The 21,642-nt window shown below is 38.0% G+C and overlaps 6 protein-coding genes across 7 annotated transcripts; 2 read left to right on the top strand and 4 right to left on the bottom strand.

The window, feature by feature from the left end:
- The first annotated feature begins 208 nt into the window (after window positions 1–208).
- On the top strand, window positions 209–2,536 carry LOC103845763 (RAN GTPase-activating protein 2). The gene is made up of 2 exons (XM_009122651.3): window positions 209–435; window positions 733–2,536. Exon 2 carries the CDS (start codon window positions 735–737, stop codon window positions 2,352–2,354), a length of 1,620 nt encoding a protein of 539 aa, XP_009120899.2. The 5' UTR covers window positions 209–435; window positions 733–734; the 3' UTR covers window positions 2,355–2,536.
- A 346-nt stretch (window positions 2,537–2,882) lies between these two features.
- LOC103845765 lies at window positions 2,883–3,996 on the bottom strand. The gene is made up of 2 exons (XM_009122652.3): window positions 3,532–3,996; window positions 2,883–3,433 (listed from the first exon to the last, which is right to left on the bottom strand). Exons 1-2 carry the CDS (start codon window positions 3,755–3,757, stop codon window positions 3,012–3,014), a joined length of 648 nt encoding a protein of 215 aa, XP_009120900.1. The 5' UTR covers window positions 3,758–3,996; the 3' UTR covers window positions 2,883–3,011.
- Window positions 3,997–4,668: 672 nt separating this feature from the next.
- LOC103845766 (putative methyltransferase C9orf114 homolog) lies at window positions 4,669–7,375 on the bottom strand. The gene is made up of 11 exons (XM_009122653.3): window positions 6,831–7,375; window positions 6,688–6,735; window positions 6,426–6,599; window positions 6,265–6,331; window positions 6,012–6,076; window positions 5,862–5,934; window positions 5,628–5,746; window positions 5,469–5,548; window positions 5,299–5,368; window positions 5,085–5,162; window positions 4,669–4,976 (listed from the first exon to the last, which is right to left on the bottom strand). The coding sequence occupies exons 1-11, from the start codon at window positions 7,134–7,136 to the stop codon at window positions 4,905–4,907; spliced, it is 1,152 nt and encodes a 383-aa protein (XP_009120901.1). The 5' UTR covers window positions 7,137–7,375; the 3' UTR covers window positions 4,669–4,904.
- An 88-nt stretch (window positions 7,376–7,463) lies between these two features.
- On the bottom strand, window positions 7,464–8,998 carry LOC103845767 (caffeoylshikimate esterase). Its single transcript, XM_009122654.3, has one exon. It carries the CDS (start codon window positions 8,683–8,685, stop codon window positions 7,678–7,680), a length of 1,008 nt encoding a protein of 335 aa, XP_009120902.1. The 5' UTR covers window positions 8,686–8,998; the 3' UTR covers window positions 7,464–7,677.
- A 327-nt stretch (window positions 8,999–9,325) lies between these two features.
- LOC103845768 (protein phosphatase 2C 70) lies at window positions 9,326–12,710 on the bottom strand. 2 transcript variants are annotated; one of them, XM_033282711.1, is made up of 13 exons: window positions 12,317–12,710; window positions 11,952–12,150; window positions 11,685–11,867; window positions 11,411–11,583; window positions 11,182–11,334; window positions 10,951–11,094; window positions 10,806–10,867; window positions 10,476–10,614; window positions 10,274–10,368; window positions 10,090–10,205; window positions 9,869–10,001; window positions 9,736–9,790; window positions 9,326–9,645 (listed from the first exon to the last, which is right to left on the bottom strand). In XM_033282711.1, the coding sequence occupies exons 1-13, from the start codon at window positions 12,452–12,454 to the stop codon at window positions 9,526–9,528; spliced, it is 1,710 nt and encodes a 569-aa protein (XP_033138602.1). In that variant the 5' UTR covers window positions 12,455–12,710; the 3' UTR covers window positions 9,326–9,525. The 2 variants fall into 2 exon arrangements, with proteins under 2 accessions (XP_033138602.1, XP_009120903.1); XM_009122655.3 differs by having other exon boundaries at window positions 11,182–11,340.
- Window positions 12,711–13,089: 379 nt separating this feature from the next.
- LOC103845769 (protein FANTASTIC FOUR 3) lies at window positions 13,090–19,109 on the top strand. The gene has a single exon (XM_009122656.3). The coding sequence runs from the start codon at window positions 18,168–18,170 to the stop codon at window positions 19,005–19,007; it is 840 nt and encodes a 279-aa protein (XP_009120904.1). The 5' UTR covers window positions 13,090–18,167; the 3' UTR covers window positions 19,008–19,109.
- Window positions 19,110–21,642: the final 2,533 nt, after the last annotated feature.

Consider the following 21,642-nt stretch of genomic DNA (forward strand, 5'->3'; position numbering starts at 1 on the left):
ATGGCCGGCGTTCACTACTCGCATGGAAGAGTTTTTACGATGTAAGGAATACTTCCCTACTTTCACTATTCAGCATATTCCAAGGGCACAAAACACGATGGCGGATAAGCTAGCACGAGGTGCTAGGACTCAGCTTTCTGCTATGGTTTATGTTGACTCCGTTCCTCCGAAATGGTTCTCGGCTCAGGAATCTATTTAGTCTAGTTTTGCTTCTTCGTCGAAAAAAAAAAAAAGATTACAAGTACCAAAGTGAATGCTTTAATGCTTTATGGTCACGACGTATAATTATTATTTTATATATTCTTTTTTTGCCTGAATGCTTTTTTTTTATGATTCAGCGGGAGGGAGAGGGAGGGGAGATTTAATTTAAAGGAGCTCCGGTGAGAAACCCTAGCACCCTCTCATTTCGAGATTCAGCCACTCCTCATCGCTCAGGTACGCTTTTGCTTTTGATCTCCTCAGATTTTCGCGATTAGATGCGTCTTCTGGAAACTATCCACTATGCAATGCGATCTTCCGATCTTTACAATCTCCTCTGTTATAGATTTATGCAAAGTAGTGATTTATTTATTATTAGATTCGAATCTCATGATCCTTCAATCAAATCAAAGTCTTTCTGCTGCTCGCTACAGTGTGATTTTGAATTGAAAAATCATTCCTTTCGTCTCAAAGTTATAGTCTTTGTTTGATTACAGTTAACAACCATTGAGCCTTGAATGTGTGTTTGTGCAGTGATGGCTGATACACTTGATTCCCGACCTCACACATTCTCCATCAAACTCTGGCCACCGAGTCTACCCACAAGGCAAGCTCTCATCGAGCGCATGACCAACAACCTCTCTTCCAAAACCATTTTCACCGACAAGTTTGGCAGCTTAACCAAAGACCAGGCCATGGAGAACGCCAAAAGGATCGAGGACGTTGCCTTCTCCACCGCTAACCTACAGTTCGAGAGGGAGCCTGACGGTGACGGCGGCTCAGCTGTTCAGCTCTACGCCAAAGAATGCAGTAAGATGATCTTAGAAGTCCTCAAGAAAGGCCCTGTTTGTAAGGCTGAAGAAGTATCTTCTGCTTCTCCTTGTAAGGAAACTGTTTTCGATATTTCGAAAGACAAGAGGGCTTTTATTGAGGCAGAGGAGGCTGAGGAGCTTCTCAAACCGTTGAAGGAGCCTGGGAATGGTTACACTAAGATATGCTTTAGTAACAGGAGTTTCGGGTTAGGAGCTGCACGTGTCGCTGAGCCTATCTTGGCCTCTCTGAAAGACCAGCTTAAGGTTGTTGACTTGTCGGACTTCGTCGCTGGGAGACCTGAGGTTGAAGCTCTTGAGGTTATGAATATATTCTCTAGTGCCCTGGAAGGGAGCGTTCTCTCGTCTCTCAACTTATCAGACAACGCGTTGGGTGAGAAGGGTGTTAGAGCGTTTGGGACGCTCTTGAAATCTCTGAGCTCTTTGGAAGAGCTTTATCTGATGAACGATGGCATCTCTAAAGAAGCTGCACAAGCTGTCTCCGAGTTGATTCCTTCAACAGAGAAGTTGAGGGTCTTGCATTTTCATAACAACATGACGGGTGATGAAGGAGCGGTTGCGATCTCAGAGGTTGTGAAGCGTTCACCGCTGCTGGAGAATTTCAGATGTTCTTCAACAAGAGTTGGTGAAGGAGGAGGGATTGCTTTGTCGGAAGCACTTGAGAATTGTACTCTTATGGAGAAACTCGATCTGAGGGATAATATGTTTGGCACAGAAGCTGGAGTTTCTCTGAGCAAGACTCTTTCAAGGTTCGATCATTTGACTGAGGTTTACTTGAGTTATCTAAACTTAGAGGACGAAGGTGCCATAGCCGTAGCAAACGCTCTCAAGGACTCTGCTGCGCCCATTGAGGTTCTTGAGATGGCGGGAAATGACATAACGGTTGAAGCCGCTTCAGCTATAGCAGCCTGTGTGGCGGCGAAACAGGATCTGAACAAGTTGAATTTGTCTGAGAATGAGCTGAAAGATGAGGGGTGTGTCCAGATTGCAAAGAGTGTGGAAGAGGATCATTTGAAACTGCAATACATAGATATGAGCAACAATTACATAAGAAGAGCTGGAGCACGGGCCTTGGCTCAGGTTGTTGCTAAGAAAGAAGGCTTCAAGTTGTTGAACATCGACGGGAATATCATATCAGAGGAAGGCATTGAGGAAGTTAAAGAGATATTGAAGAAGACACCGGAGGTACTTGGAGCATTGGACGAGAATGATCCTGATGGAGAAGAAGAGGAAGAAGATGATGAGGAAGATGAAGAGAAGGAAGGTGAAGGGAATGATGAGTTGGAATCAAAGCTGAAGAAGCTTGAAGTTAATGAGGATGATTAAGTCTCTGTAATGTTGGTTTTACTTTTCAATGCTTAGTTTGTTTTGCACCAGAATCACTTTATCTGCTGCTGCAGAGACCAAAAGTATTGAGACCTTGGTGTTAATTTAATTTTGCCAATGTCTTATCAAATCCTTTTTTTTTTGAAAAAGAAAACGATTATATAATTATATCTTTATTCTGAGATCTACCTATTAGGCCTTTCAATTTATAAAACTAAGAAACGGAAACAAAACTGTTTCTTCTTGGATTCAGTTCGCCAAACCCCACCTCAGAAGAGACTCAGTACACAAAACTCAGTCTAGTGATTCTGCAACAAATCGTTTGAATCCTATTTGTCCCATTACATTTGTACATTTACTAGTGTTCTGTGTTGGTGTATGCCACCATCTTTCACTGTAGAGGATATGAGGATTATGTCCTTAAACTCATTTCATCTAATGATGGATGGTTGTGTAAATGTAATGCTGAAGAGCTCTCACGCTAATATACTCAAGTTGCATAGACATCACTGAAGCAATGCTAAGTAGTGATGAAATAATATAATCGAATATTCATTAGATATAAGATAAGCTGGTCTGAATGTATGAGTAACTGAGAAAACAAAAACAAAACAAAGAAGATTCATGGATTTTTACATCGAAATCCCGAAAGCAACATCAGATTCTCCTACCCCTCATAGTAATAGTAGTAGTAGTAACACTTTTCTTCTTGGAACTAGTTACAACAACATCAATAGGAAGAGGAAGAGGAGGCTTCTTGTTCTCCTTGGTCATGCTCATGCTCCTCAGAGAATACCTCGGCTTTGTAGTGTTCTTGGTGGTTCCTCTTCTCTTGGTGGTCGTAGGCTCGACTCCTTTGACTACAGATTCTTCCCCCTTGTTCTTCCTCTTCAGTCGCTCGTTCCTCCTGGCCGAATACTCCTCGTAGAACCTTCCTCTCTCGAACACCAACGGAGCCGAATCTGCAGCCAAATTCTGCAGATTCGACGCCTCAGCTCTGGTTTTCACATCCTCTGACTCGATCGGGAGCTTAGCTTCCGCATCTCCATGGCTTAACCTTCGTCCCGGCTTCGTCACACCTAGTTTTCGTTAGGGAGAATCAATCATCATCCACATTATTTGAAACTCGAGACGAGAGAGTTTGATCGTTAACAGGGGGTTGATGAAGCGAACATACCTGGTGGTGTTATCAGAGTGGAGGAAGAAGAAGAGTTGGAGAGGAGGACTTGGCGTGATCGGAGACGGATCGGAGATTTGGGAAGCGGTGGTTTCAGGTAAGATGATCTCATCCTCGACGACATCTTCTTCTCGCAGTTAGATTTCAAAATTTTCTCAATGAGAGAAAGAGTTTGGTTGGTATAAGAGCGGCCTTTTCTAATCCGACGGCTGAGATTGCTCCTCATTCAAAATGGTAATGCTTTTTGTTTTTTGTTTTCTTCTTCCCTTTGTGTTCAAATTTAAGAAGAAGAATAAAGGTGCATTGGTGTTGAACCGTTCGTTATTCAAACATTAAATTAATATAACTTAGGGAGGGAGGATACACATTACTCTTGTTGTATGACGTTTAGTTTTAGATAACTCTTTAATACAAACGTTGACTAATACTCCCTCTGTTTTTAAATGTAGGTAGTTTTAGCAAAAAGAATTTGTTTCACAATATAAGTAGTTTACATATTTCAATGCACATTTTTTATTTATTGGATATTGTGTGACCAATAAAATAATATTAAGCTTTTTATAATTGGTTGAATTAATTGATTAAATGATATATTTTTTTAGATAACAACTTTCTAAATATTTGTGCTTTTAAGTAAAACTACTTATAATTAAAAACAGAGGGAGTAAATAATACGTGTGTGTGTTAAGAAACTTGCTTTGTTTTGTTTTGACTTTTGGAAAGAACAGCAAACGGATTAAGAAACTTTGATGTTGACTAATAATATATGATAACTCTTTATTACAAAATGTTTACCTATGTTGGGGGAGGATAACACATTAAGCTTGTTAGTTATATGACTTTTAGATTAACTCCCATTTTGAAGAAGTATACACAATCATCTTGTTGACTTTTAGTCAACTCTTTATCATGTTCACATTTAGCCTTTTTCTTTTCCATAAGCTTAAGAGTAGTGTCTTCTTCTCTTGGCTTTACTGTCCTTGTGTTTAACTATCTGGTGTTGACTTTGCGAACTCAAGCATGACCCATTGTGTGTTTCTGCTTCCATGCAGCTATGAGAATGCAGCATTCATAAGCTATGGGTTTTATATTTTCCACAAATTACTTAACAACGCAAGGAAAAGTTTAACAAGAACAAAAAAAAAAAACTTTAGTTGGTAATCCATAATTTAATTCTTCATTGTCAAAATGGGTACATTTCTTGGGGAACCACTGGATACAAAATTTAATACCGGATACTGGCATATAGTACGATGAGAACATAACTGAATCCACACTCTAACACATTGATTAGGAAAAGCTTTCTCGAGATAGGTCACATTACATCACCTCAAATCTAATGTCAAACAATAGCTTCTTCGTTGACTCTTCTATCAAGCTTCAACACCTCTCATTGCCCTGCTAATGGGTTCTTGGAAGTACTGAAGTGATATAAACATCGCTTCCTGCATATAGTTATCGCACCAATTTCCTCAGCTCAGTCATCACAGATGATAACAAAAAGACCAGATCCATTTTTCATAAATAAGGAAAGAAACAAAAACAGCAAATACCTCTGTTCGAATGGTTCGGCTTCCTTGATGTGGACATGTGTTCAAGTATATATTAAATGCTTCTCGCACGTTTTTCCCCTGTAGGCAACATACACATCACAGTAAGAAAGGAAACAGCCAAAGATCTTTTAGAACTTGTGAATCTTTGTGAGAGATGAAGAGGTTTCTAATACAACTTTCTTGATACTGTTGAGGGCCACGGAAACACATTTACCTTATACTGGTTATCTTCTTCGACACTTTCTTCAAGACCAGCTAGCCCTCCAAATGCAATCAATAGATGCCTATGAAAATTCATGCCACAACCATCTAAGTCAGTCCCCTCAATTCAAAAATGTGTTTAGAAATAAATGTATACCATGTTAGGGAGGAAATGAGAATTACCTAAATGTTGGTATTTTCAGCTCTGATGAACTAATTTTCAGGCCATGCTCCGAAGTACCAATCAAATAATCGTAACCACCCTGCTTGGTAGTAGGAAATTAATATTGATATAATTCATAGAATGATGAAGAGTAGAGTATCTCTCATTAGGAGTAGTACCTCGAAAGGGCATTCCTTGAATACAGAACTTAGATGTGATGCATATCGTACTTTGTATCCCCAGTACATCCCTGCTTCTTCCCTTGGCTTAGAGGGCGGAACAATCTGACGTACTAAATCTAGATGAACCAAAACCAATATTCATTAACTTAAACGAGTAGATACAGGTTTTCCTGAGCGCAAAGAAGACAAATGAATACGATAACTGAGAAATGATAAAGAGATTAACAGTACCTAAATCACGGTCGGCTCCCATGGCTACCGTGACTCTAACACCTGGACTAAGCACTTGATCAACAACAACACTCTGCAGCATCAAACAAAAGTCAATCCATGCATACAATTTGTAGAAAAGACCCGACTGAGATAAGAGCTGAAAAATACCTTGTCTAGACCCACATCAACCAACGTACCCTCAGAGTTTATTGGCTTTTCCCTTAGCGTCACACCTACAAGGTTTTCATTTCCAAAACAAAAATTTGAAACCACACTTATCTACAACAAAGAAAGGGTAGTAGTAGCTTGATTCATATTTTTTTCCACACCAGCTTTTTGGTGTATCATGTCATATCTCTAAAGATGAAAAAAAGCAAAGCAATGTCATTGGGGATGGTTATAAAAAAAAGTGATGTTTTACCTTCACGGTATTGTTCCCACTCGTGCTTGCGCAGATGGTGAGGAGCATCAAGAGGTGGCAACATACCCTGTTTATATACATCAGACAAGTCTGGTTACTAAAGACACTAGAACATAAAAGAAGAAAACAAAGAGATATATAAGTAAAGTCAGTACACACACCACAAATCTAAGATCATTGTGCTTGGGGAAGAGAGTCTTCCTCAAATACTGTGGTGTCTCTAAATACTTCAAGATACGAACGAGAAAAGGAGCACCACTCTCGTTGCTATCAGAAGGATTCGTAACAGAGGAGTTGTTGATCTCTGAGCTGCTCTTATTGTCAAACACTACAATCTGAATTCAATCAAACACACACACAACACAAGGTTTTAAAATTCAGTAGAGTTTAGACTAGTTTTGATGCAATCTGAAACAAGCGTACCTCGTCGATTCGAAATATTGTGGATGCACGAGCTATTTGCCCAGCAAGCTGAGAAAATTTAAAAAGAGTTTTTTTTTTAATTACTAATATAAATGGAAGAGAGGAGCTCCGAGAAGCTAGCTAAGAAGAGAGAGAGAGGTTACACGTGTGGCGAGCTCGAGTGATTGAGTGTTGTTGATGATGGAGCCAGCTATGGCTATTGTAACAGTTGCTCTCTCTTCCTTTTTCTTTTCTTCTACATTTGCCTTCTCCTCCTCCTCCTTGCTTTTCTTCTTTTTTTTCTTCTTCGCTTCTCCGTCGTCACTCACCTTTTGCTCCGGATCCTCATGGCTTCTCTTCTTCTTCTTCTTATTCTTCTTTTTGAGGTCTCCGTCGATTCTCTCTGTTAGCTCGGACTCCTCCATTTCGAGCTCAGTGTCGTCATGCCTTCTCTTGCTTTTCTTCCCCATTTTTCTGCCGCCGGCGATTGGGACTGCCAGCTGCGCCGAATTTCGCAGGGTTTATGTGCTTTTGGGTTCTTGCTGGACTCATGGGCCTATGTTAGCTTAACTTATTGGGCCTTGCTTACAGCCTATTAATTAGTAACGTGGGTTTTCATGTAAACCGTTCCCTCACAACAGATTTACATCTCACTTTCGGTTTATTATTTAACCATTATGTTGTTCATTGTTTATAACTTAACAAAAGACATATAATTCAACCAATTAATTGCGTATATCAACTGGATCGATCATTAATGGTTAGTTTTTCTTGTTTTCTCAAATTGATACAGAATCTTAAAATTTAATTTTACAAAAATATTTTTTAATAATTTATTGCCCAAAAAGTATATTGAACTATTCATTGGCTTAACTGTAAACTCTTTTTTTGTCGACGGTTTAACTGTAAACCATGTGCTACGAAACAAATAAGCATAACCCATAAATAGTTGCTTGCCAGGTGGAATTGCCCTATTGGGTACAACTCAATACCCAAAGAGTCAAAAAGACTCTAAGCTCCGCCGCCAACGCGCGACTCCCGTTTCCTCTCAGCGGCCCTTTCCGATCGGGTCTTGAGCCATGTCAGGATGTCACCGTACACCAAATCAACGTCCTCCTCCGATTCACCAACCATCTGATGCCACATCCCCGGATAGATCTTGATCGTCTTATCCCCACTGCTTGCTCTCCGATGAAGCTCCTCTACGCACGCTTGGTCGCAAACAACGTCTCCTCCTCCATGCACTATCAGAAGCGGCACCTCCACCTCCTCGAACCTCCCCTGAAGCTCGTTACATACACGGATCAGCTCGTACGCCGTCGCGGCGCGCGGCCTCGCCACCGTCCTCCTAGGACTAGCAATCGCGAGCTTCCTCTTCCACGGCTCCTTGAAGGAAACATCGGGAATCGATCCGCGAGTGGGGATGACGCGCCAGGTGGGGATAAGGTTCGCCACGACGAAGAGCAAATGCTCCAACGGCCACGGCGGTTTGAACTTCGCGCTGATTCCACACATGGCTCCGTTGAGGATGAGCCCGTCCCATACACCTCTCTGCCGGAGCGAGATGTAGAGCGCGATGGCTCCGCCTAAGGACTCGGAGTAGAGAAAACACGGCAAATCCGGCGTCTCCTGGCGGTTACGGTTACGGAAGTCGTCGAAGAAGGAGATACAGTCATCGACGACGGGATTGATGTCAGGGATATGAGCCACGAGGCCATCGGAGAATCCATGCCCTTGGTGATCGATCGCGCAGGTGATGTAACCGGATTTAGCGAAGAGGATGGACGTGAGCTGGAGGAACCAGCTGGATTCGCCGGTGAAGCCGTGAACGACGGCGACGATACCGATGGGACGAGCTGGAGGGAGTGGAGACCACCATTGTGTGAAGATCTTGAGGCCGCGAGGGTTGGTGATGAAGGCGGAGGAATGGGTGACGGAATGCTTCGCGTAGAACTCATCGGCGGAGAGAGAGCCGAAGGGGTTGCTCTCGTCAGCGTCTGAGATTGGATGCAGACCCATTTTTTTTTGTTTCCTTTCAAGAAATTATCTCGAGGTGAAAGGTTGTTGTGGGGTTTGGGTAACGGTTGAGGATTAAATGAGGTTTCAATTGGATCTGGTGGGGTGGGGACACATGCTTTTAGTGTGGACGCTAACTACCAGCTGATCTTGGGCCCGGTTGGTTTTCAATTTCAAATCTTTTATAGGTTCAGTTTGGCTTTTTAGGATAAAATTTAAGATATTCGGCCGGTTTAACCAATATTACTTGTTAGGACAAATTTCCGGTTAAGGTAGTTGGATGTGATAGGAAGGAAATCCAAAAAATCTGGCTATTTGCTACTTGTTTGTTTCATCCATCCCATCCATGTACCAATAATACTTGTTTAGTCATGGCTGACCAACCAGAATTGGTTGAAATGTTGTTTTGATTCCTTAATTTAAAACAGTCAATAGACAAAAGTTTTAAGCCTCCAAATTATAAGAAAAAATTATTTTGATTTAGCTTAAAATGTTGATGAGTTTCCCAAGGCTTGGAACCGATCTTGTTAATAACAAGAATATATGACGTCTTTCTTTTAAAGGCCTTGTGATTATTCTAAACTTCTATGTGGAAGGGAAAGAGAAACGGAAAGAAAACCTGTAATTGTGATCGAGAAAGAGATAACATTTAAACTGTTAATATGATATATTATTATATAAGGAAGAGATGAAACCAATATAGCTCGCCATACCCATCCTAAAGCTCTGCGCACCTGAGGTTTTTTTTATCTTCTCATATACCCTATGATACTAACACATGTATAAATAAAAGAAGCTTGTACACAAAAGACAGACCACTTCCCAAATATATTAATAGACACATTACAAGGAAGTATCGAAATCTAAGTAAATAATGGAGGTGTTGTCCTTTGTACGCATCACTCTAGCTTCATTCAGCAGACCGTTTGCTATTTTCTCTGCACTACTCTCCTTCTCTCTCATCTGCCATGTTCATTTCAAAACGTACACATGAGTTTATGACAGAACACAGCCATGTTGCTTTGTTTTGAAGTAGAAAAAAAAATGTTTTACCTGAAGCACCAGCTGCACAGCTTTCTTCGGACTCACCACATCCCATAACCCATCACTGCAGTTATTGTGTATTTAGAATTAGCAAAAATGAATAAGAAAACGAGAGAAAGCTTGTTATGTTGATGTTTTTCACCTAGCCAATACAGCAAACGCGTCTTTATTAGATTGATCGATACGCAAAGGCTCACTTATATATGGCTCCGCGCTGAACCGAGCGTCTTGCTGCTTTGGGAATTTGTCTCCAAGCATCCTCGCAAGGTTTATACCTGAAGAAGATTGTCAACTCAGATTTGGTCATTATGTTACAGTGGAAGCAGAATCAGAGGAGTGTGTTTAGTTCATTGAGCTAAATACCGAAGATCCTAGTCTCTTTATCTCTCAAAGATAGTCCTGCTTCTTGAATTCTTCTTCTCTCAGTCAAGCTAGTCACTCGATGATCTTCAGTCATTTGTACACATCTCCCATCATTGCTGCCAAATTGAATACAAAGCTTAGAAACTAAGAATCTTAAGATAGCAATACCATATGTCGAACGTACTTGATTACACATGCTGAATCCCCAAGATTGGCACATTGTGCGAACAAATGTTCTTCATTGTCTTTCCAAACCAAGAGAACTGTAGCTGTACAACCCTGCAGAGACAGACTAGTTCATTAAGTTAGAAGCAATGAAAAAGTTGCAGCCAAGTCGTCAAGGAGACAAACATGCAATCTCAAATGAAAAGGACAAGCTTCAGAACCTCATATTGGTGATCATCCAAGCGAGCTTCTGTTTTCACAAGTACGTCCCTCAGGACATCTGAAGCATCTCCTTGTGATAATACTTTCTCCTTCTTCAGAGAGTCTGATAATATATTCGCCAGAACCTCAGGAATAATTCTGCAGAAAATAAGTTTTGATTAGGTTAAATATTCAAGTATATAACTGAAAACATCAAACCAAAGATCATCCAGTTGTTTATTACTTTATCACCCGAACATATACTGGCTAGACCATTTACAAAGAACCACAGAACAAGACAACAAGTGTCAACAAAGGTGGTCCAAACCAAAAAAAAAACAATGACTCACTTTATTGCGGATTGAGCAGCCCCTGCTCCCCCATGTCCATCACAAACACAAAACAGCCCAAACTGAAACCATATGCATTTAGAATTATGTTAGCACAAGCAGTGAAGTCTTATCATTATTCATCACACAAACAACTCAAGTTAACCTTATTAGCCCCAGAAAGCGGCCATTTGTAATAGCAAACATCTTCCATTGGTAGTTCCCTGCCTCCTCGACGTGCAGCCATGGGATCAGAGGCCACACCAATTCTGAACGGTGTCTGAAACTCATTCTGAGATGAGATACGTACCTTCGAAAAAATGAAAAAAAAATAATCAAGAGAGAGAAAAAAAAAAAATTTATCAGCAACACCTTCAACCATTCAGATAAGACTTACAGAGACCATTGAAGTTGTTCCCAAAGTTATAATATCACCACTTGCAAGCTCGACAGGGTGACCCCACTTTCGGCTGCCTAGATCAGGATGACTTACTGACCGAGAGTTCAACAGAGTTCCGTTTAGGCTGCCCATGTCTACCAGCTCCCATTTCAATTTCTGAAAATCAAAAACAGGTCGGTGTTGTGACACACAGTGTGACATGAAGAAGTCTAATAAACAAACTTACAGTAGAGTTCCATGTTATTTGAGCATGCTTCCCTGAAACTTCAGAGTCTTTCAATATCATATCAGAAGAAACCCTTCCTAGCTTCACTGGCAGCTTGGAGGTGCTTGTGGATTGCACAGCGTATTGAAGCCCAACGGAAGGACCGGAAATGACCTCAAGAGACAACCAACTTCCTGCACTTCTAACACAAGATATGTTATATATCTTGCACGACTAATTAGGATTGAAGTTGTATTATTTATAAACCTAGGAAAACAAAATAAAAGGAAATTACTTTGATCTTTAACAACAACTCTTGGAGAAAGCTCGGAAAGTATATCCTTTTCCAAATCAGGTTGCTGCGAGCCATATGTTTGCACCTCTTGGGAGCTAACTTTATCAGCTGGATGCTTAAGCGTCTCCCCCACCAACGCATTGTCAGAAGGTTCAGAGATTATTTGTAGATCAAAGCTTTCACCTACAAAATTTTTGAAGGACCGATGAATAACACGTCAAGAATGCCAAATGAATAGGGAGGAAGAGGGATGCTGAAAGACTTTACCTTGGGCGAGATGGGGAGAAGAAGAAGAAGAAGGAAGCCTTGGTTTGTAAACCCCTCGTCCCTCAGTGAGAGAAGAACGCAACAGGCCTTCGTTTTGGAAACAAGCTTCTTCTAAATCAAATTCCCTTGAGGCCTCACTGCTTTGGCCTTGGATCAAAGATTCATCATGAGATACAAGCGGTCTCTGCAAATCCCCCACCTGACAAATAAAAAAGAAAGAAGTATCAGAGCTATAAAGAGTTGATCCAAGGCTAATCAAGCCAAAGGAGCCATGATACATCAATGTAACGCCACCAAGTCATTGATTATGATCAAGCGTTAAAGGTTGATCATTTAGCAAAGATCGGGAGATTAAGGGAGGTTACCTTGAAGGTAGAGAAAGGGGAGGATCGGGAACGGGGAAGGAAGCGCCATGGCTTGCAGACGAAAAGGATGATGATGAGGAGGAGAAGCATTAGAACCATGATTGTCCCAATAATGCTCATGGTCTCTAACATCGCCATCGTCTTCGCTGTCTCTCTCTCTCTCTCTCCTTTTGTCTCTTCTGCACCTCCCTCCTCTCCTTCCTTCCAGATTGGTTCCCGACAAGACAACCTCTCGCTTTGAATTTTTCTTACCCTTCTCTCTCTCTCTCTCTTCTTTTTTTCTTCTTACCGTCTCCTGTTTTTTTTTCTTTTTAACACTGTCTGATTGAGAGTTGAGTCCATTATCCCTAGACGCGTTACAATTAGTTATTTTTGTTATGCAGATGGTTTAACCAAATTGGGTTTTCTTAAACCGGAGTTATGGTTTGATTTTTCTTTTTAAAACTTTTTGATTCTCTAAATTATTTTCTAGGACTATTTTAAGATCAAGCTTCTCTATATGTTGTGTTGGTGGGATAGATAGAGATCGGGTTTTCAAAAAAACGGGTGAATCACGTGTTACTACTAATATACGTGTCAATTTTTAAATTCTGTAAGTGTCGCTCTCTGGGCCAAACGTTTGGGTTCTACACCTATAGTCCAAGTAGCATTGAACATGGGCCTACACGGCTCAAGAGATCAAAGTATATTCTATTTTTGATTCTGGAGTTTCCTTATTTGACAGTATGCGAATGATGCCAAAAAAGAGTTCAGCTGGCAAGAGGAGTCTCAATGTCTCATTGGCTGTGAATCAGCTACACTGTCTAAGTGCATGTCTTGGAAAATCGAAAACTGATTGCTAGGAAGATGGTTATAATTGTTTTCTTGTGCACCAACTTATTATATTACATAACTCGACGGGAAAACGATGAACGAAAAGTAATACAACAAGATAAAAGATGGATGTGTTGAAGGAGTGTAAGGACTCGTAGAGAAGCTTCGCATTAACCTCCTCTACAACTGTTGTTCAAAACAACAAATTATAGTTGAAGTGGCCGACGTTGAAATACCCAATTTGAGAAAGATTGAAAACGGTTGTATGCCGTCTCTGAAAACTCTACTGTTGGCCGGTCTTGAGACGAAGTAACTCCATAAGCGTACCCAAAACAGAAGTAAAAAGGCCTTGACTGCCTAAACTTGATGCTGAGGATCACACTTGATGGAAGATGGTTATAATTGTTAGACATTTGTCTTCCCTATTTACTCTCGAGCAGGGCCGGCTCAACACTGATAGGGACCCTAGGGCAAAAAAATTTTTTTAACTCTCTAAAATTTATATAAAAATAATGTTTAAAATATTTTAAAATTTAATCAATAATATTTTGTATATTTTGTAATGAAAATAAAACTATATACATATCAAATAATTTTGGGCCCTTTTCAATTTTATTTATTATATTTACAATTTTTTTTTATATATAAAAATATAGATCTATAAAAAATTGGGCCCCTTATTTATCATTACACGGGGGACACGGGCTCGGACCCGGGGCGATCGCACCGCTTGTCCCCCCTTGTAAGCCGGCCCTGCTCTCGAGTCTTGAGAGAGAGCTGCATTTTTATGTACTCTTTCTATTCCTACATAAACAATATCTAACATGCCTCTATGCTTATCTCTTAATGGTTTGAAGTTTGAACAATTGTTTGTATCTAGCGTCACTCTTACAGATTCTTATTTCTTGAGTGTTTTCCCATTTCTAGAAAAAAAAATGAATCGTTGGAAAAAGTTTGAACGCTAGAAGTTTCTTTGATCTGCGGTCTGCCTCAGTTGCTTCACTAAATTAGGCTACCTGGTAAGAACTCAAGAATCAAGATTATCCTCTAACTTGTGATTTTTTTTCCACTGTTAAAAAAGGTTCAAAACGGTGCAACTAGCACGAGCTTTCTGGTGTGATATATATGTAAAATCATCTGTGATGAATCAAAATGTCTTTTTAATTGAATACGAGACCAAGCTGATATGATGAAGAGTCATTGTTCCAATAGTTTATCACTGAAATGTTAAGTTACCTGAGTGTTATCTTGTTCGTATATATTAATCCGTACTTGAGTCGTTATGGGCGCTTAGATCACACTAAACCTTTTTTACAACATTGACATCTAAGCTGTGGACATTTTAGCTTTAGTGTGGTCTTAAGCGCCTATGTGAATAAGACATTAGTTATGGATGAGATTGGTATGTTCATGTGGATCTTATGCTTCTATATAAAAGCAAATTAGGAGAAAGTTCTAATATAATATTTATTTCCTTACCTAAAGTTGTGAACTATGTTAACCAATAGCATCACCTGTATGCAACTATGCATGACTTAGATAAGCTCCACATCTCATTCTAATGATATGAACTTTCTTTCTGGGTCAAAAATTTAAAGTTTTAAGAATTGGCACATAAAGGTTCCACTAATATGGTCAAAAAGGTGGTGGATTGATGGCTTTTCTTTGTTTTGCAATTTCTATTGAGCCACGAGATGCAACACTCTTGTTTTACTCTATAATCATATTAACGTACATGGAAACGTAAGGCTTAAGTTTATGTCTCCACTCGAGCTTAAGTGGTATGACGTATTTCTCTATGCTTTTAGATCCTCCAGTAGTTGAAAACTTGAAACCAATAGCAAACACTGAAGGATTATGATTCGAAGTTTCACTCTGTTTTCCCCCTCTTCTTTTAGGTTTCTTGCGTCATGGGCATGAACAAAGGGAGTGATAGGAAGTCAAAATATATTTTGATTTAAATTTGATGCTTTTGCTTCTGTCATTACTCACTTAATTATTGTAATCTTAATTACATATAGAAAAGCAGCTTTTGCACAAGGACATTCTCAAAAGCATTCTCCCTTGGAGAGGCCAAAGGTTGCATGTATTACTTTCTTCTCTTCTATGGGGTGGTTTGGATTTAAGGACCACCTATGCTGTTCAAGATTCAATTTGTGGATACTTGTATGGAGATTACATCTGCAGGTCAGCTCCTTTTTCCAATATTATTAGTTAAAGTATGTCATAACTTTCTTACTCTTGCTTACGTGAGAGAATCCTGATTATTATTTCATTCTTTATTCATTCTAAGCATGTCAACTAGTTGCCTAATTATGTCATTCTTAATTGATTCCTTCAGCAAAGGGAGAGGCACTAGCAAAATTACATTACTTATGGATAACACTATAACTATGATAACAAAACATTTATTGTCAAGTTACGGATTTCAGAGTTTTATTATTGTGTACTGTAAACTGAAAATTTTCTTGGCTTACCAAAACAAAGCGTACAAGTTCTTATATAAGGCTTCTATGTTTACGTACCATAGTTATATATTGCATTTGTGCATTTTTCATGGTAATGCAAATGGAAACAAGTCTTGATTTGAATCTTTTAGTGGACTAAGTAATGCGTGATCAACCATTGAGAATATATAGTAAGATGTTCCTTATTGTAAAAGCTGAGTACTAATACTGGAATCAGTCTCACAAGAGAAGGAATGGTTTTTCTTTTGTTTCATTGTATAATATATAATCGAAGGTATCTTCGTACCGGATCCTTTTAGTGATCACAGAATCTCCATAAAACATATACTAAGACTTGCTTTGTTCATGTCTGCAATAAACCTCGAAAAGACGGGATGGGTGGTTAAAGTTTATCATAGTACTATACAGCACACAAGCTAGAATTATGCTCACAGTTCATCAATGGTAGTAGCTACATATTCTTTATTATAACACACGCACAGAAATGAGATGGCCTTTTTTCTATTACAGGAAGCCCAGGAAGATCTCACAAATCTCTCCTACCCACTTTGGAATAGGAACAGCTCACGCATTCTAGCTTTTCTTCGTGTAAGCTATATGGTAAAGTTAGAGAGAACTAGGTTACATTTGTTTATATAATAATAAACCCATATGCCTTAGAGTTAAGGAAAAGTCAGTGACCCTAGGTCATTTGTTTACTATGAATAGATAAAAGTGTCTTTTGTTGTTTAGAAATGGGATTAAGTACGTAAGCATCTGATTTAACAGAGAGACAGAAGAAAGAAAGGTGTTTAGTGGGGAATCACTTGATGTTGCTGACGACTTAAATGAGCCTTAAACTCTGTCTTCACAAGCTGTTCCGTACAAGGTAACATGGCTCAATAGGGAATTTATTAATCTAAAATTTAAGATTCTTTTGTTCAAAAAAAACTATTAAGATTCTTAAGAAAAATGCAGCATAACGTTGGCTAGCCAAAATTCTTTTTTTTTTTTTTTTTTTTTGAACGAGGCTAGCCAAAATTCAAAAGGGCAAAGATTGATGTTAACTTAACCCAACATTGACTTAGAATTAGAGAAGAAAAATAAGGTATTCTTATTTGTCTTTATTTTCATTTAATTAAAATCTTAGTCACTTGATTTGATGTGTTTATTATTTAATGTAACATAGTACAAAAAATAAGAGCTATTTATTTTAATGTTTTGGTCATAATAAGTGGGCAGAAAATTAGGTTTTTCTTTCCTTGCATTCAAATATACAGTATAATTCATGTTTGTGTAATAATTTGGCACACTTTATTTGTTTTCCTTCTTGTATTATGTCGTAGTTTTTGGATACAATGACAATTTCAATTTATGACCATTCCTTTCCAAAACTTTGCAAGGAGACACACTTGCGTGATTATTCCTTGATTAGTGCCAATAATCATTCTTTGGTTAATGGTATTCATATTTCAGAATTAGTGGGCTGTTGTTATCATGCTGTTTAAACTGGGTCAAAGAGTTACCCGACATAGGTTTTGACTCCCCCTCTCCCTGTGTGCCACACACACGACTCTTTGCTTTAATTAAATAAAAAAGAGAGACCTATTAGAGAGGAAAAAAAATTCTTAATTTTTTAGCACTACTGGGGAAACCAAATTTGGGAACTTTCATAGCTTTTGTTGGATTGTTTTATTTTTTGGAAGGTTAGTAAAGAAAGAGCAAAACCTGTCTGTAACTTTTGCATCGCGTGTCTCACTCTAAATGGCCGATTGGTTTTTCGTATGCGTTTTATTTTGTTTTTTTTCTTTCTCTCATTTAAATGGTAAGCTTTTTTTCTTAACGGCAATTTAGATGGTAAGTTTATATATAGATTTCACAGTTTACAGTTGGCTATATTATTTTAAATTTGAAACTATCTGATTTCTAAATTAAGCATAGTCATTAATTTTATTTTTCACTAGGAACTTTCTTATTCAATTCTAAAAAAGTATTTTCTTTTTTGTTGTTTGTTGTGTTTTCCAGTGAGTAGTCTATTTCTGAGATCACATGACGGTCGGAACTTCCTTGGCTGCTGAATCATTCAGTTTTTATTTTAGCCAAATTAGTCAAAAACGATGATTAACAAAGTTTCCCTCATATACTATGCTTTTCCAAATTGCTCCTTTTGCTATCAATTAAAGTCAGAATTTCTGTAAAAGGATAACATGTAGAATTTGCACCTAAAAAGAGAAAGATAACATTGAGTTTTTCAATTTTAACCATGTGCACTATACAATGACTTTATTTCCTTCACCTTTTGACACATATTCTTATCTGCATTGTGTGGCATAATTAAATAAAATAAAATTTGCATTATACAAGTGGTGGTATGGAAAAGCTAGTTACCCACCTCTCTAGTCTCTGCACATTGCACAGTCACTCTCTTTCTCTTTTTTATTTTTCTTTATTAATTATTCACTTTTGGGACACTACAAATTGGCCTCCTCTCCCTCTCATTATCCTTCATTCTTATTTCCAAACACCTCTCTACTTCTTTGTTTCACATCTCACAAATAACCTCTTTGATTTCTTCTATCCTCTTTAAGCAAATGGGAACTGTTGTGTATCAACAAGGGTTTCAGTCATCTCAGCTTGATGAGCCTAGGGCTTTAAGGCTTAGGCTATCTTCCCCAAACCCTCACATCTCTCAACCCTTTGGTTTAGCTCTCAAGTCTCATTTATTTGACTCCTTTAATGCAGAGGACACTCGAACCTTTAAAGATGACAAACCAGCTGCTTCTTCGGTTCCTGAATCGAATTGCTGGAGCTTTCTCCAGTCCTTGTCCTCTGGCTCTTCCTCAAAGACAACGAGCTCTGAAAAAGAGAATACTTATGTTCAACGTCCATCTTCTTGTAGAACTCTAAGCGACGAGAGCTTAGCATTGTGCACTGAAAATCTCGGAAGCGAAACAGGCTCTGATGTTACTGACGTTGAAGATCTGTTCTTGCTTTCTTTATCTGACGTGCAGACCAAGAAACTCGGGGAAACAAGAACGTTGAAGACTAGGAAAGAGAATGTGAGCCCTAGTGATCTCCCACCTCCGTTGACCAGTATGAGATGCATTCAAATGAGACCACACCGTGAAGATGGAAGATTGGTCATGACTGCCACAAAGGCACCGCCTCGTAACATGTGCTTTCAAGCTGACCGAAGCAACGGTCGTCTCCGACTCTCTATATTGAAAGACTCAGATGATGAAATTGTAGAGGACGAAGAGGAGGCGACTAAGCATGAAGAAACCGACGAGGAGGAGGAAGAAGAAGAAGAGGATGTATTAGATGGTGATGAAGTGATGGAGACCGTTGAAAGAATAAGAAGATGTGTTGAAGGCGATCGAGAAAACAGGGGATTGCTAAATTGGGAATCTTTGTGCGTTGCTACTTCCTAAAATAAGAAACTTCTATTTGCTCTGTATTCACAGTTTCACAATTTTATTTTATTTTGATGTATTTTGTTTTTATTTTTTAATAGAAACATCGCCGTTTCCTCACTTACAAAAGTAGATTAAACTTGAATTTAGAACTTAAAAAATGAATTATAATAAAATAGGAAGAAATGGGCAGAGGGAATATGCTCGTGGTCTGGTCGGCAGTTAATCTAGTTTGGTAAGAAAGATTCCCCGAGTGGTCCGAAATTAGTGCCATGCAAGTTGCAACCTCAGCTTCGTTGTGACGATTGTACCCAGAAGCTTCGTTCCTTTACTATGCCAACACATCAAATCAAATCAAATAATTAGTAGTTTGACTTATAAATATAGGTTAAAATATACTGCGATTGCAACGTCAAAATGTAGGTTAAATGTTTAATTACTTTGGAGTTTTCAAGTAAAGAGAGTTTTTGTCTTTGAGTTTGCATTAATTTTTAGGTTAGTTCCTTTGAATGCTTACATATAACCCAATAGTTCTGGATGCAAATGCTAGTACATTTTTTTGTTTGACAACGCTTGTTTTTACTCGCTTGTTGTTAGATAGTTGGTAATTTCTTATCCCCTAGTAAATATCTGACTAATATATGAATTAAAATATCATTTCATTATTTAAACATGTGGTAATCGCCAAAACTATAATATATATGTGTATTTTTTTGGTGAAAATGTTAAGAATATAAATGTGTATTCTTATGAAGCCAGATAAGAAATACTTATTATTAGAAAATAATGTATGATGGAACAGATATTCAAACAAAATTGGTCTGGTAAAAAAATAACAGTTTATGCTTTTTCAAAAAAAAAAAAAAGAACGATCATGTCAAATTTATATATATGACGTCAATATGCTCTCAGTCTCAAAGATGTTCAATTCAATTGCACTATAATGTACTAATTAAGTATTAACATTGTAATTTAAAGGAAGAAAAGTACCTAGCTAGGTTTGTCCGTATAATAACGACGTTATCACAACCCCGCAACTCTCCGCCAAATCAGTAGGCCTTGGTGTACGGACGATGGATCGATGTATCGGAGATTAGTTGAAAACATTTTAAAACTAATTACACACTACGAGTGCACACTTTTTTAAGTGCATGCATCTCAAGTTTTGCAACAGTACTGATGCAATATACAGTTTTTATGTAAGTTTAGTCATTGGAACGGATATATTCTTTTAACAAATTACACACGTTTAATTAGTTCAAAACTTTTTTTTAACTAATTACACACTTTTTCAAGTGTATGCATTTCGAGTTTCGCAACCCTGATAATATATCTAATTTAAAAAATCAATATAAATTTAGTTATTGGATTGGACATATTCTTTTAACAAAGAACAAAGAAATCAAAGAGCTGATTGCCAGATACTTCAACAATATCCTATTATTACCGTTTACATTTAACAAGATGTGAATTTAGCAAAACATTATTTACAAGATAAACTTAAACAAATATATAGCAAATTTATAATTACTGTAATCTCAACATTTTGGGAACTAGTATAATTACAGGTTTCAATTTTTTTGTTTAAATTTTGGTAGCATAGTACATAAATTATAACCATGATAACATACTAAGTTTCATTTTAAATGCATACTATTTTTATTTAAGAAACAGTTTTTACCAATCACTAGATTTAGTAATGAAACCAAATAGCAATTAAAAACAATATTTGTTTATAATTTTTTTTTGTAACATTATTTGTTTATAATTGATAAGTCTCCATCTTACTAAACGTCAATTATAGTGCAAGTGCCCACACTCGTTTTCTCTGAATATGGAATACATATAAGAATAAAAATGAAGTGAGCGACACGTGAAACTCCAACGGACTGCGCTTTGAAGCTCTTTATCTTAAGTTTGTGCAAGGGTTTTGTCTTTTGGTTTTTGTGATATTAATTTATATTTACTGTAAGTGGAGATTGGTATACAAAAGTTCCTTTTCACGTCCCTTTTCTTTCAAAGTAGTCTGCATGGGATCCGCGTCTATCCGTTTGGGTATTATTGCATATTTTAACTATGTTATTATTGCATGTTGAAACTAATTTGCCACAGCATTCCAAAAAGCTAGCATTTATATTTCAAGAATATTTGATAAACTATTACATACTTGGAACACATCTTTAAACATGATTAAGTTGACAAAAACATGATTAAAGCAACCACGTAAAATCACATAACTAATAACCAATTTTTAATTTGGATCCGATCATTTGAATCCTGGATTCTGGTGTGCGTTTGTAATCCTGAATGAATGACTGTTTAAACCGGCCTTTTTTGTTTGTTGTGAAATCACCATTAATTAATTAAACTAAAATTAGTTCCCACCAACTTGATAACGTCTACATGATTAGTGACGCAATGTCTTTTTGGTGTGGTTCAATTAGGTTAAACTTTTAGATCCAATTCTGAAAATGTGGAGGGAGCATTTTCGTTCAAAAGTGGCAACTGGGCAGGTTTCTTTGTGGCTAAGTTGAGCAAAAGTATTGGTGAGTGATTTTGAACGTCTAAAATACCATGACGTCTTTAGTTTCTATCCTCAAAACGGCCACACCTTGCATGAAGTTACTCTGTTACCCCTTATTTTCATTAACAT

Source organism: Brassica rapa, chromosome A10 (assembly GCF_000309985.2).
Source record: "Brassica rapa cultivar Chiifu-401-42 chromosome A10, CAAS_Brap_v3.01, whole genome shotgun sequence".
Classification (NCBI taxonomy): Eukaryota; Viridiplantae; Streptophyta; class Magnoliopsida; order Brassicales; family Brassicaceae; genus Brassica; species Brassica rapa.

Coding starts and splice junctions, on each gene's coding strand:
- LOC103845768 (XM_009122655.3), bottom strand. CDS start 12,454: ATGGCGATGTTAGAGACCATGAGCATTATTGGGACAATCATGGTTCTA. Junction 10,206..10,273: donor GATTCAGCATGTGTAATCAA/GTACGTTCGACA, acceptor TCAATTTGGCAG/CAATGATGGGAGATGTGTAC. Junction 10,002..10,089: donor TAAAGAGACTAGGATCTTCG/GTATTTAGCTCA, acceptor AATCTTCTTCAG/GTATAAACCTTGCGAGGATG.
- LOC103845767 (XM_009122654.3), bottom strand. CDS start 8,685: ATGGGTCTGCATCCAATCTCAGACGCTGACGAGAGCAACCCCTTCGGC.
- LOC103845766 (XM_009122653.3), bottom strand. CDS start 7,136: ATGGGGAAGAAAAGCAAGAGAAGGCATGACGACACTGAGCTCGAAATG. Junction 6,600..6,687: donor CAATATTTCGAATCGACGAG/GTACGCTTGTTT, acceptor GATTGAATTCAG/ATTGTAGTGTTTGACAATAA. Junction 5,369..5,468: donor CTGAAAATACCAACATTTAG/GTAATTCTCATT, acceptor GAATTTTCATAG/GCATCTATTGATTGCATTTG.
- LOC103845769 (XM_009122656.3), top strand. CDS start 18,168: ATGGGAACTGTTGTGTATCAACAAGGGTTTCAGTCATCTCAGCTTGAT.
- LOC103845765 (XM_009122652.3), bottom strand. CDS start 3,757: ATGAGGAGCAATCTCAGCCGTCGGATTAGAAAAGGCCGCTCTTATACC. Junction 3,434..3,531: donor CACTCTGATAACACCACCAG/GTATGTTCGCTT, acceptor AACGAAAACTAG/GTGTGACGAAGCCGGGACGA.
- LOC103845763 (XM_009122651.3), top strand. CDS start 735: ATGGCTGATACACTTGATTCCCGACCTCACACATTCTCCATCAAACTC.